The sequence below is a fragment of the Cyrtonyx montezumae genome, unplaced genomic scaffold, assembly GCF_038088225.1.
Source record: "Cyrtonyx montezumae isolate F1298 unplaced genomic scaffold, pur_monq_1.0 scaffold_13, whole genome shotgun sequence".
Lineage (NCBI taxonomy): Eukaryota > Metazoa > Chordata > Aves > Galliformes > Odontophoridae > Cyrtonyx > Cyrtonyx montezumae.
Genome location: NW_027071859.1, coordinates 32,297,314 through 32,311,208, shown reverse-complemented (window position 1 = coordinate 32,311,208; position 13,895 = coordinate 32,297,314). Strand labels below are relative to the sequence as shown.

Genomic DNA, 13,895 nt, shown 5'->3' with positions numbered 1-13,895 from the left:
TCCAACATGTTTGTTGATGAAGTCAGGCCACAGATCCAGTGACAACATTTAGCTTAGCACTATAAAAGTATATACAGAAAAACAGGAACAAAAAATAAATTTGCTTATTTTTATATGATGTATATTTACTCATAAGTATTTTTGTGTACTACAGTGCTTCTGCATACTACAAGGTAAACTGCCTTTTACAAATCAAATACGACATACAGTGTTCACAGAACACAAGATGGCAAGAAAGACAGTAAGAATAGAACAAAGTTAAATACCAATACAATAAAAGTACCCTATAATGCCTAAAAGTTAGCCTTCAGCTCCAACTGTTTTACTTCCCTTTACAGGTATTTCCTTCACCAGCAAACCCCAACTCACCTTATTTGATTGGACTTCATAATTGGTACTATTTTAGGAAGCCTCTTAGTATACACTAAGATGACTAATCACTCCGTAACTTTTCATAGAAAGATCAAAATCAAATACACAGTTCTTGAACTATGTATTTCGAATCATAAAGCTATTCCAGGTACTCAAGGAGAGATCGGTGAAGGCTTGTGCAAAGCTTGTCTGCTTTTCTATCTCTACATGGACCATCATCAACCTTATACTTCACAGGACAGAATATTTTCTCCTCTTACAGTACGTGAATTTACAGCCCAGCTATTCTCACAGTTACACCTCAGGTAGTTCAGCCATGCTATGCTCAAGTAATATACTTCTATTTCAACTCGTTTTCCAGAGATAAACTTCATTCAACGCATCATCCGACTTTCCATCACATCTCTGCAACTCCATTCCCATGGCCACCTAAGTTTTTCTGACACAAAGAAGGATCAAAAAGCTTGTCGCTCTTGCAATGGCAGATTTCAATAGCGTATTTCTATTTCTGATTTACCTTCTCTAGTAGAAAGCTTATCCAATACAATTATTATTGTATACCGCATACCTCCCTTTTCTGCACTACTGTACTGCCATCTTCTAATGCTTTTAATCACTGCATTTGCAATGTCTGATTAGGATTTTGCCTTTTGGATTTCCCAAAGATCACTACAGCCTGAAAATTGAATCTAATTTTCATAATACCATTTGAATCTAAATGGTAAAGACAGAGAGAAGCCAGATAAGCACTGTGCATTAAAAAATATTCAGGTAAGTTTAAGATTCACTTCCCACCTTCCTTCAGAAGAATACTTACCATTAAGCTGTTTCTTCTCTTCAGGCAGGGTAGAAGAAATGTCTACAAGCATTAAGAAAAATGAGCATGACAGTAAGAACTTGCAGCACAATATCTGTATGCACCATGTGAAAGAAATAAGCCAAAGTAAAGCTCACCAAATAAACCTTCCTCAACAGTAACAGATTGACCAAGATGCTTCAGGCATCAATAAGTCACAATTAAATGCAGTAGCACTGATACCATTCCAAAAGATTACGTGGAATAATAAATAAAACCCTATACTACCCAATGTGAAAAGTTGCTCAACACTAAAGGGTAGGAAAGAAGAACTTATCTGGCTCTCAGAAACAAAGAGCACAGATTTCCTTGTGCAACAAGAAGCTTCATAGCCAAGAAGCCAAGCCTGTCAGACTTGGAAAGACACAATCAAGACAACGTATAGTGGACACTGAATTCAACCAACCTAAACCGTCTGGCAAAAACACAAATAAAAGAAAAATTCCTTTAAACTACTTGAGAGATTAAACTTAATTTTACAAGTTATCATCACGACTTTTCATTAAATCTCCAGTATGCTGCAACTACCTCCAAACAACAAAACAAAACAAAGTAGTAGAAAAAGCAGAAAAAGAAAACCACAGGTAGAAGAATGCATAGTGTCCGTTTGTATACATACTGCTCAAATTGAGGACAAAGTCATAGCACCTCTAGGTCATATATCCTTCTTCTAGTCCTCTGGAAGTACTCAAATCCTTTCCATCTGCTCTACACACACATTCCAATAATGTACCAGTAAAAAGACCTCTTCTGTATTCACCTTTATTAAGAGACTGGTCAGAGGGAAGCAGGAGAATTGAATTCGTTCTTCCCACCCTCTTTCAAGAAAGCAAAAAGATGAACATTTCTCCCCTTATTATGGGCTTCTGAACTTTCCATCATAGCAGTCAGGAATAGAGGAAAAATGCCAGCCTGATAGCAATGAAGGAAAGGCTCCTGGAACAATCCACCAAGCAGTGGTGTTGTAAAAGGACTTTAAAGTTGAACAAGAATTGCCCTCATCACAGACTTTCACATTGAGGTGAAAACACTCCACAGGATGAATGGGACAGTACTTCCAAAACTGCTGCTTCAGGCTGTATTTCTCTGTATATTCTGCTATACACTACTACAAGTCATCTGCCAGAATAGGCAAGTCAGACACAAAGTCTCATTTGTCATTAAAAGGTAATTGTTTGAGCTCAAAAATATACTCTCTTTTCACTGCACTTTACCACGCAGCACTGAAACTGGCACTGCAGATTCAAGGACATTTATTTAGAAGAATTTTGTAGACATGACCCTACCTCTCTCTTCCTTAGACCTCCTTCAGCATAATATCAGTGATATAATACAAATTTATTATTTATTCAACCATTCTATCTTCCAAAACACAGGAAACAAAACTAAATGATCACAAATCTACCAGCAATGCCCCAGCAAAGCTACACTGCATACTATGGAGTACCAAACAGAACATACCAATGCAAACATTGACACCCCACTGTCAAACGTTCACCCACTGCCATGAAAATAAAGCAATTTATACTGTAATTCAAAGCCCTTTTTATATACCATTCATACTCTATCTGTATTTTACTCTTCTGGTTTCAGATCCAAGCTTTGTCAAAGGCAGTCTTCTGGAAGGAGAAAACACAAGAAGTATCGCTGCCTGACAGTGCAGCTGGTCAGTTACAAGCTTGATAATTCCATATTCAAAAGAAAAGGACAAAAAAAGCAATATGAAGCACAGTAAATTATGAGAATTTTGTAACAAAAATTTAAAAAAATCAGTTAAGTATGGCCTCATCAGCTTTATTCTTTAATGAAATAATTTTCAAGCCTGAAATGGCCAGAAGAGACACAGGCAACCAAATTACTTTCATACATAAGCTTAACCCTGCAAATTTTATTACAGCAAAATGGATAAGAGCAGTCCTGCTACAGAATAAAGCAGTGAAAATAAACAGCAGAAAATGGACTGTCATGGCCGGCAAGAGCAAAGATATGTTGATTTTTTTACTGATGTATTGTCAAGAGAATTCCTTCCAGTTAGAGAAGTTACAGTAATGAAATCAGTAAAAGTCAGGTTTACTTTTTATATTTGTGACTCAGATGACAAAGTGGCAGTAACTTGTCCATAACAACTCCATGAGCAGTTATGCTGTCAAGGTATCTGTTTGCATTGCAGCACTCACCTTAAAAACTCTACAATGGAATTAGCTACCTAGCAACACAGATGTAAAGTCCTATGTCCCTTTGCATACAGAACAAATTCAACTTAAATGACCAAGTGACCTAAGTGCTGAGCAACTATGCCATGTTCCCTTGTCAGAAGTTGAAGACAACTTGAAGTTGTGGCCAACAAGAAGCCACAGAAGGTGAAAAATAGCTGCAAATGTTAATTCCGTCATGCTTTCACAGGAGTTTTGCTAAAAGTCACTGTTCAGTAATATCACCTGGTTGCAAGATATTGGTGTTTTTCACTGTGGCCTACAAACCAAAACAAATACTGAAGAGTAAAGTCTTTGGAAACCACTGCCAGCATTTGAATACAATACACTACTTCCTCTCGCTGTTGTGGCTCTGATGAGTCTGCTGAATCAGGAACATTTCCTCCAAATAAATTCAAATGTTAGCAGACCCAGTAAGGTGTTCTCTAAAAACAATAACTGTCCATAAACTCATAGATGTTCATAGATCTCATTTCATATGTAATGTTCAAGGCCTACATCTGCTGCTGAAATCATCCAAGTGAAAAAACTGACTTAAGATGCTCTAAATCACACCAGAGGGCTGTCTATGAGAGTTTGCCTGGAGGGACATGAAGAAAGAGCAGCCCTCAGGAAAAAGCATGCATTTATTTCTATAAACACATACTCTTTTCTGACGATTGACAGCAAAATAAAAAAATAGCAGTACATTATTTATAAATGTCTTCACTTACAAAATAATTTCTTCTTCAGGTATATACTACCCAAAAGACTACGTATATGCAACAGCCTCCACTTCTGTATCAAAACAGAGACAATTCTTGTAAATATGATGATTTATTGCAACCTCCAGACAACTTTGGAATAAAGCATTATCAGAAATTATTTCATTCTAAAAGCCCTCACCTTTTGGAGCAGCAACAGGCTTGAAAGCCATTCTCCCAACAAGACATTCCTTCAGCATCGATTCATAATTGACCCAACGATGAACCTATATTAACAAAATTGGTTTTCACAACTTTTGTAATTTTTAACTGTGTTGTTGCTCTACACACTAAGATATAAATACCATTTTTTGTGTAACATCGAATTTAATTCATTTCTTAGTGTTCTGTTTTTAACCCAGACACCAACTGTTCACATTTTTCAGTACTTATTTCTACTTCTTTTACAGGCAACAGGTATTTGAACAAACAAAAAAAGACCCTGAGTATGTGACAATAGTTTAATTTACCCACAACATGTTTTGCAGTATCTGAACGCCACAACCTTGAACTACAGAAAAAAAAAATCTGAATAGTGTTTTTATGACATTTACTACATGAATCATATAATTTGTCCTTAGCACAAAGGAAATTAACCTTGTTTAGAAACAAATATGGGGAAAGGGACTGATGAAGGAAACAGAACAGAGCATGGTAGTTTAGACACATCAACATCTCCTGTGGAGTTGGTGCATTTCTGTTTGTTTCTGTCTGACAATCACTGAATTGTTGAGAAATAATCTAATTTAGAAAGTCAAATAAAGTGATGAAAGAGCAGTGGTTTACAGACCAGAACTGAAGAACTTTCGTAGGGAATAGATAGCAGAAAAGCCAACTCTGATAGGGCATCCAGGATAACACCTCAAGAAGAGAAAAGGTAACGGAGCGCAGCATGACAAATTTGAATGGCACAAAGAGATTTAAAAATAAAAACCTTCAATTGGACAAGCTAAGCAAACGAGATAAGGAAGTCTCACCCACAAGTTGTAGTTATATTTTACACGTGTAGTGGAAAGAAATGAAAAATTTTGAGTGATAGCTTTGTTTTTTCAGAAGTCTAAGAAACACCAGCAACCTGTGTTTGCTGGTTACCAAACTCATCAGTATCTCACAGGTACAGAATGCACAGGCAACAGAAAAGCCTCTAGAACAGGAAAGCCATCAGCCAGAATTAAAAACCTGAAGGTGGTTTTCCACTCCTATGACAAAACAAACTAACAAAAACGTAGCAAGCATGTTACAAAGTTTAGATACTATTTGTTGGGCTTCTGGAAACATCTCTGCTGCCCGGATTCCCATATCACACATACTTGACAGTGATCTAGCTAGAGACTTTCAGGCCAAAACTTGACACTGCATAAATTTTCAGCAGGGAAAATGCAAACTTCTTTAAACTCGAACAGCTTTGTGACCAACAGAGAAGTATACCCAAATCCTGTGCTCAGGCACTTCATCTGTCAAGAGATTAACCAACAACAACAAAAAGCTAAAACATCATCACATCTCTCTGTATTTACACTCAATCTCAAATACATCTTGCAATTAAAGACACAACATACTGTGATGTAAGAACTGTTAATAAATGGCAGAATTCCTTTCAGAGAAAAGTTCCCTTCTTGCTCTTCCCCAGTTTCCCAGGAAATCCTTGTGAGACAAGGAGAGGGAAAGAATGTCTGCTTTCAAAAAGACCAACTCAGAGAATGACCTTCTAGAAAACCAGGTCTTACAGGAAGACTGCGGACTTTTCAGCCTTAAAGAAATGGTGAACAAAAGAGACCAACTGCCATCTTCTGATTTGTCCACAAGTTAATAGCAGTCTCAGCACCTTTTCCTTAATACATGGTTCACTGATAATGCAGTACCCAAGTTAATGCTCTCCAAGAAGAAAACGTTTTTTAAACAACAGCAAGTCATTTCCACTGGAATGACCTAAAATAAAAGATATGTTTGTTTATTTTTTCTTTTAGTGAGCAAGTGTCATTCACTGCCAGTTGCTCTTACCTGGTCAAAAAGATCTGTACCATCAGTTCCAGCTGCTTTCATTAGTTCATCCTCACCACCAGGATGGTATTCCATGTATGGTGTGACATTGTATACAAATCCTGCAGAAAATGGAACACAAGATCGTGTGGGTAACATTTTTTTTTTTTAACAACCACTAAACTATTTAACTATCCCCAGAAACAGTGGAAAGCTGAGTATACAGTGTAATAGCAAGCAGTATGATTTTCCAAAATTAGAAACAGAAGTCATAGAACCACAGAATTGTAGGGGTTGGAAGGGACCTCCAGAGGTCACTGAGTCCAATCCCCATGCCAAAGCAGCTCCCTAGATCAAGTTTCACAGGTAAGCGTCCAGGCAGGTCTCGAATGTCACAAAAGAAGTCACACAAGTCACACAATCATACAGAACCCAATACATATTACACAGTGTTGTTGAGTAGGATGAGTGATGTGGTACTGCAGGATAGACATCTGGAAAAAACCAGCAGGTTTAATGACTCATAATGAAAAATAAATACCTGAAGATGAAGGTATCATAGCTTAGTTAATGTATACGAGAGCCAGAGGCCAGTTAAATAGACACGAAATTGAGCCAGTTAGTGCAAGGAATTTTTTTGTTATCCCTTTGAATTAAGTCACTGGTGAAGTGCTGCTGGAGTTGTTTCCCTATCACTCATCCCCTATGGAATAAAATGACAATGGGAAGAAACTGCCTTCCAAAAATAAAAACTGCTACCATCAGCAGAAAACTTTGCCTCTATAGATGCAGCGATATAAAAAATCTAGTCTTACTCTCTGTTCATTAAAGGCCGATAACACTGATGAAAAATTAGTCTTAATAAAAGGATTCAGCATCTGTTTTACACAAGCACTACTCTGTACTTCTAGTGAGATTAAAAAAAAATGCTTTATTGGTCTGGAATTATGAATTCCAATTACCACAACACCAACAGAGCAATCAGAGTTTGGAGAATGCAGCTATAAACTGATATAACCACAGACAAGTTTCTTCTGACAGGACTACTGCAGGTCCAACTAACAAATATTTCAAGACACTAAACATTATCAAAACAAGAAGTTACTGAAGGGGAACTGTGTCAGCTGAAAGCATAGTGTCCTTTTAAAAAGTGTACATTACCCCAGAAAGGCAGGCATTCAGCACTGGGTGAGGGAAGACATCCTCGGGACAATCCTAATTAGTAAGAACAATCCTCCCAGATATGAAAGTTTTTTGTGCACTTTACTGGCATGATCTTCTGAGGGATGTATCCACTGCGCCATCTAGTGTACAGGATTGGTTACTGCCCATAAGAAAATGCACTAGGGAAAATGTGAACAGTTCAGAACTCCCGAATGTCAACTAAACGTTCAGTTTTCCATCTAATGAGCTGTTCTTTAACCCTCTGCCATCCTATTTATATACTTGTGCCCTATCTGAAAGCTCTCTTCAATCATCAGCTTTTGAAAAGTTAGCTCCTGATGATCTGCTTCACATTCCCCTCAATTTTTGCCTTTTACTACAGACCCGTAGTCTAACTACACTAACTCAAAGAACAGCTCTGTGGAAAAGCTAAACTATTTTACTACTTGTCTGCATATCAGCCCTACAGATAATCTAGCTGCATTCTTAATTACACTTGTTTGGTTTTTTTTCTTCAGTAGTTCTTGAACAAGGAGACAGAGAAGTGAAAAATTAAAGACTGCTACTGAAACAGTGTGACTGAGTTCCTGTAAAAGGAAGCCACAGAAAGGCAGTCTAGTGGGATTAGAAAGAAACACTTATAAGCAGTGATTCCACCTACAGCAGTAGATGTGCTTTTTGGAAAGGTACATAGGAAAATTATTCACAGTGGAGATCTGCTTTTCTGCCTCCTTTAGTTCTGCTAGTATCTGCACCAGCAGTACATAGAGCATTACCAATCCCACTATTTCGCTCCAAAAGCTCACTCACATTCTCCTTATTGACCCAACAAAAACAATCATCCCCATCAAGAACTTCTTAATTTCGCTGCAATTCTGCAAGGATATTATGTTAAATTCCTTAAGTTAGCATTAAACAAAGCATTCTTCCTATACAGGTCATGTCAGCCACTCTGATCTTCTTAACAGCACTTCCACGAGAATAGATTATCTCATAACAAACCTGAAGTGATATGAATAAATTTTAGCCTCTGAACTATTAAACAGTAGAGCAAGAATTTTGCTACTTTCTGTAAAGCTACAAAGTTCATCTTCTGCACTGAAAACACTTGTCTAGCCAGGGCTACTGCTCCAAACTACCTTTAGCACATTGTCTTCTTACAATATATAATAATTACAACTTAAGTTAAAATGCCATAAAAGTAATAACAAACAAACAGCATGAGTCAGTTACCACAGATATTTGCTATGGTAGATATAGGCAGAAATTTATCAGTATGGCAGTTATTCATCTTTCTGAATGTTATGAAATGGTACATGGGCTTACACCTTTCCCAGAGACTGTCCCACAGATCTAAATAACATCTTTACATTTTTATGACTCCAGATGCTTTAAAGTAATCAGTGAAAAACTTCAGCTGTTAATGATGATACACACTCTAAGCCTGAAGGCATTTTTAATGCCTTATTTTTGCTCAGCTGTTGTTGTGAGGACCATTAACTACATTCTTGTGTTTTATTATTTTCCCATAAAATATGTGTTAGGTACATCTTTGAAAACTGCTTGAGAAAAGTTTGAAAGCAAAGAACAGCTTTACATAAAACTGCCAACTTGGACAAAGTTGTGTCCTAGTGCATCACCATTATCCCTGGTCTAAACACAGATGACACACTACATTGTTTTGGGGTGAGGAAATCTGGAGGTGGTAGCTTGTTGTTTTGTTATGTTTCAGGTACAGAAAGGAAGCGAGGCAAAATATGCAGAAGCAACATCACGTAAACCAACCTCTTATACATATCCAGCAGTCCTCCTTCTTGTTGTGCTTAGCAAGCTCATCTTCAGTCACTTCAGTTAGCCTCCCTTTCAAACCTGTCAGGTCCTTTCCACTTTTAGTTAATCGAATCCAATCCATAAGACTCCTTCCTGGTTTTAAAGGAACCTGGAAAATAACAAACGTATGATTGTTATTAAACTCTAAGGGGAGAAAGAGCCATTCAAAATGTTTTCTAAGCTCCCAAGGAGGACCGGGGCAAAAGAAGAAATATTCTTCACTGTCATTTGGGAGCCCTACCCAGCAGTAAAGCTTCCTACTCTGTGACCCAGCCAAAAGGATTCTCAAACGTTCATGAAGACTGCAAACCCCATGGCAACAGGTCTCACCCAGGGGAAGCTGCGAGAGCGACCTACTGGCTCACAGGGTAAGGCCACAAATAGGTCTCACAGACTTCCAGCACCTTCCTTCCTTTCTCTCCAAGTACACGATGGAGTGGGAGCCCCTTTGATCGAAATACTGACAGAGGACAACAGAGTGAAAGAACTGCGGTCTTCAAACAGCGCAGACATGCAGAGACTGAAAGCAGAAGTACTGTTATTTGGTAACGACGCAGCTCCGGCCCCGCTCCCGGCCGCGGACCGCCGCCAGCCCCACAGGGCCCGGCTGCGAGCGAGCCCCGGCCCCGAGGCGGCTGCGCGGGCCCTACCTTGGTTCGGCCGCCCGCTGCCGCCCGCTGCTGCGAGCCGGGCGCGGGGAAGGCCTGCGGCGGCACGTTCAGCATCCTGCCGGCCCGGCCTGCACCCGGCGGGCGGGCGCAGCGCTCCGCCACAGCGCGCAGGCGCGGCCCGATGGGCGGGCTCAGCCCGTCACGAGCGGCAGGGACCGCCCGCTGCTCCCAGCGGAGGGCGCGATGGGTGCTGCCGTTCCGCGCTTGGCGCTCCTCCTGCCCTCACCGCGGTGCCTGCCGGGCCGTTCGCTCACGTACCGCGCTCCCAGCTGCTATTGCACAGATTTCCCCTTCCCTCCACCTGCTCGCCCAGCTCCCTTGCCATGTAAGCCCAACACAAGGGGCTGCTCCTAAAACCGGTATTTACGGCCTACAAAATATAGGACTTCAGAGAAAAAAAAAATACAGATTACTCATCAATACTTTCCCTGCCCAGAAAGCAAGGCAGGACTAGAATAGAGGCTCAAGTAAAATTACAAAACATTCCAGTTTTATTAAGAATAACTTACATACAAATAAATTATCTTTTAAAAATACTATAATCCATTTTTATATTAATAGAAGTAGTCTCGGTCGGCCTCTTGCCATCAGCAATGCAATTCTGTTCTTGAATCTTGTTCCAGTTCACTTTCATCCTCTTCGCTGTCTGAGTCTTCATAAAAGGAAATTGTAGCTTGAACGGGAAAGTTTTTCAGAAGTGCTTCAGCTTCCTGATATAAGTAATCATAGCACCTTGATTTGGGCCAAAACAGTCTGAAACAAGCATAGAATAAGTTTCCTTATTGTTATTACACATGCTACTTGAAGGATGACAGTTAAGGAACAGTGACCTTCTGTTAGACAACCTTTCTATAGCACTCCCCTTGCATGATCAATAACTAAACTAATCTCCACATTTAAGTAGAATATTCTCTGGATTCTGTAACTCCACCTAAAGAGAGAAAAAAATAGTGCTTTATGTGCAGTGCTGCGACAAAACTGCTGTACAGCCCAGGATCCGTGCCTGAAACTTACCACTGGTTCTCTGTTATCAGTATTTCTTTGGACCTAACCCAAATAGCTCTGCTGCTCTGAGTGAAACAGTTCCTTGGGGACACTGTGGGTGTCAGATAGCATCCTCAAAATACCTGGGTTAAATCAGTAGTTCTATTACTGATGGGTAGATCTTGGATGTTGGTCTGAGACAAGTCTCACTGAAAGGAGGAAAGGTGAAAGAAATGATGATGGCCTCAGAGGATCAGGCTTTGATATTCCTCCAAAGTCTTGTCTTTCTAAGTAGCATCCTCCACTGACTTGTTACAGAAGATGCCACCTAACTCTGGATTTCAAAGCAGTTGGTGCTGTACCCAGGAATCATGAAAATCATGAAAACTGCTGACAACATGGTGTAGCAAGAGCTATTGGCTAGTGATGTTAGCACAATAAATATAATATACACAATCTTTTCTGCTCCTTCTCAACTAACATTCTCTTGCATAGCATTTGGAAGTAGCTACAAGAAACAACGGAAATCCCAGAAGCTGAGACTAACACAACACAAATTGAGTGCTGACTACAGGCTGCTAACAACAGAAGTGCATTAAGGAAGAGTACTAGAGGGGTTTCTAGCGAGAATAAAAATGCTTTCTAGGCAATGGTTTGATAAAACGCTGCCTCCTCTGCAGCACAAAGCACATTCCCAGCACTCCCTGCAGCATTCACTCGTGCACAGCATCAGGATAGTGAGTCAGTGCAACCGCTTACATGGTTTGACCTGCATTTGACAGAGCAGAGCCTAGGTTAGGGAGAAAGCTGCACCTTACTTGGAAGAACACCTTGTGCAATAAGATTTGGCATCTCACAGCTAGCACTTTCAAAGACAGTTTTTCCCACGGATTCAACAGGAGCTGTTTCATTTCTCTCTGAGCTCTGACAATGCAGATAGCATTGCTGCCCTCACCATTAATTCCAGCAGCAGTTACACAAGCTGGCAGCGCTCACACCCTACTCCTGCTACTTGCTCCCACGGCTGTGCTGCACTGGGAGGACACCGGCAGGGACCTTTCGCTTTGCTCTCTGCTTTCACCCCGGGCACACCAACAAGCCCCGAGCTGTTTCAGTGCCCACTTACCTCACAGGGTGCGTGTACTGTTCCAGCTTTCGGGAGGTCTCCGCCAGCCCGCGGGGACTGCGTGCCTGGGGACAAGAGAGCAGAGGTCACCCCGCGGCACGGCGCACAGCCCCGCAGCCCCGCAGCCCCACTCACCGCGGCGGGGCCGGGCGCCCACGGCCTCCAGAAGGGCGCGGAGCCGCGGGGAGAGGAAGAAGAGGAGGGAGAGGAAGAAGAGGAGGGGGAGGCGAAGGACGCGGAGCCGTGCGGGACGCGGGCGCAGCTCCGCGGGGGCAGCGCCGTTGAGTGCGGGCAGCCGCTGCGCAGCCTTCCAGCCTCCATGCTACACCGCAACCGTACCTCATCCCGCCCCGGGCCCGGCGGCTTTATACCCCGCAGTGCCGGCGGCAGAGGAGCCCACCTCCCCCGGCTCATTTGCCGGCGCTGTCAACAAAAAGGCTCCGCGGGAATGAGCCGCTGTGTCAACACGGAGAGCGGACGCGTGCAAGGCGCAAATGGCCCGGGGGGAGATGCGGCGGCTGCTCGGTGCGAAGCGGTGTGCAGCACACGGGCTGCGGGCGCCGGGCAGCCCCGGCACCGCCTCTGCAGGAGCGGTCTTTTGCTGCCGAGACGCTTCCGTCGGTCCTCGGGGTGTGCCTGAGTACGGAGCTTGGGCACGGAGAGGGGAATTCCACCTCCGGGGTGATGGAGGCAGTGACAGTAGCATCTCTTTCTCCGATAGTTCCCTGACATAGTCTTGCTGATACTACACTCCGTGACTTTTTCTCCCTCATGAGATAAGGCTTCACTAGCATAGCAGCTTTTTGGTAGGGTATCTTTATCGAGGAAAGGTGCCTTCTTTTATTCTTTTTCATGCTCTCCTGGTGCTTTATCCCACTGCCAGCATCAGCTGCTTCATGTGTGCAGTATTATGCCAGACTCGTACCACACACCTCAGCATATAGGGCTTTCTATTCTTTCTATTTTTATTTTCACATTTTTTTTCTTTCTTTCTGAGACTGCAATCACTGAAGCATGTGAGCAGCAGTAGAGGTCATATGTAAGAGGCAGTAAGAGCCCTGGGGAGGTTGTGGAGATCAAGCTGCCCTGGATTTGGACTGAGAGCCCCAGACCCAGTTCATTTACTGTCCCACTGAAGATCCATGGTAATGATTACAACTTAAGATGTATTTAAGGAGAAAGGTAAACTTAGTAGGATGCTAGAGATAAGCTAAATGTTGAATAAAATTTACGGAACAATTTTGCTGTACTTTGTGGCTGCCCATGTGGGCCCCCAACACAAGAACAACATGGTGCTGTTGGAGTGGGTCCAGAGGTGGGCCTTGAAGATGATCAGAGGACTCGAGTACCTCCCCTATGAGGACAGGCTGAGAGAGCTGGAGCTTTTCAGCCTGGAGAAGAGAAGGCAATGAGGATACCTTTTGTCAGCCTTCCAGTAACTGAAGGGGCCTACAGGAAAGCTGGGGAGGGACTTTTTATAAGGTTGGATAGCAACAGGAAGAGGGGATATGATTTTAAACTGGAAGAGGATAGATCTAGACTACATGTTACAAAGAAATTCTTTACCATGAGGGTGGTGAGACACTGGAACAGGTTGCCTGGTGAGGTTGTGGATGCTCCCTCCCTAGGCATTCAAGGCCAGGCTGCATGGGGCTTTGAGCAACCTGGTTTAGTGGGAGGTGTCCCTGCCTATAGTAGCAGAGTTCAAACTAAATGATCTTAAAGGTCCTGTCCAATCCAAACCATTCTATGATTCTATGATTTCATTTTCACCGTGGCCTAGAGTTGGACTGATTAAAACCAGAGTGAGCAAAAGGCTCAGATTGGTGGTAAATATTCACTTTACCCTTCGCAGAAGTTGAGATGACTAGCACAGTAAGGTGAGTTTGATCATAAGCAAGATTGTATCTATTTTTCATCAGCTTTCAAACAGCTTCTGTGAAACTTTGTCAAATG

The 13,895-nt window shown here is 42.0% G+C and overlaps 2 protein-coding genes across 4 annotated transcripts in view; both read right to left on the bottom strand.

Moving 5' to 3' along the window:
• Positions 1–9,906, bottom strand: part of LOC136045194 (cytochrome b5 reductase 4) — a 28,809-nt gene extending 18,903 nt beyond the window's left edge. For 2 of the 3 annotated variants that reach the window (XM_065730963.1, XM_065730966.1), the window contains exons 1-5: positions 9,809–9,906; positions 9,114–9,267; positions 6,186–6,286; positions 4,327–4,411; positions 1,190–1,231 (exon numbers count right to left, since the gene is read on the bottom strand). In XM_065730963.1, coding sequence (XP_065587035.1) covers positions 1,190–1,231; positions 4,327–4,411; positions 6,186–6,286; positions 9,114–9,267; positions 9,809–9,883 — 457 coding nt within the window. In that variant the 5' untranslated portion in view covers positions 9,884–9,906. The remainder of the gene's footprint in view (positions 1–1,189; positions 1,232–4,326; positions 4,412–6,185; positions 6,287–9,113; positions 9,268–9,808) is intronic. The other variant, XM_065730965.1, reaches the window with a different exon arrangement.
• Positions 9,907–10,416: 510 nt separating this feature from the next.
• Positions 10,417–12,268, bottom strand: RIPPLY2 (ripply transcriptional repressor 2). Its single transcript, XM_065731150.1, has 3 exons — positions 12,075–12,268; positions 11,940–12,004; positions 10,417–10,582 (listed from the first exon to the last, which is right to left on the bottom strand). Exons 1-3 carry the CDS (start codon positions 12,258–12,260, stop codon positions 10,417–10,419), a joined length of 417 nt encoding a protein of 138 aa, XP_065587222.1. The 5' UTR covers positions 12,261–12,268.
• Between the last annotated feature and the right edge of the window lie 1,627 nt (positions 12,269–13,895).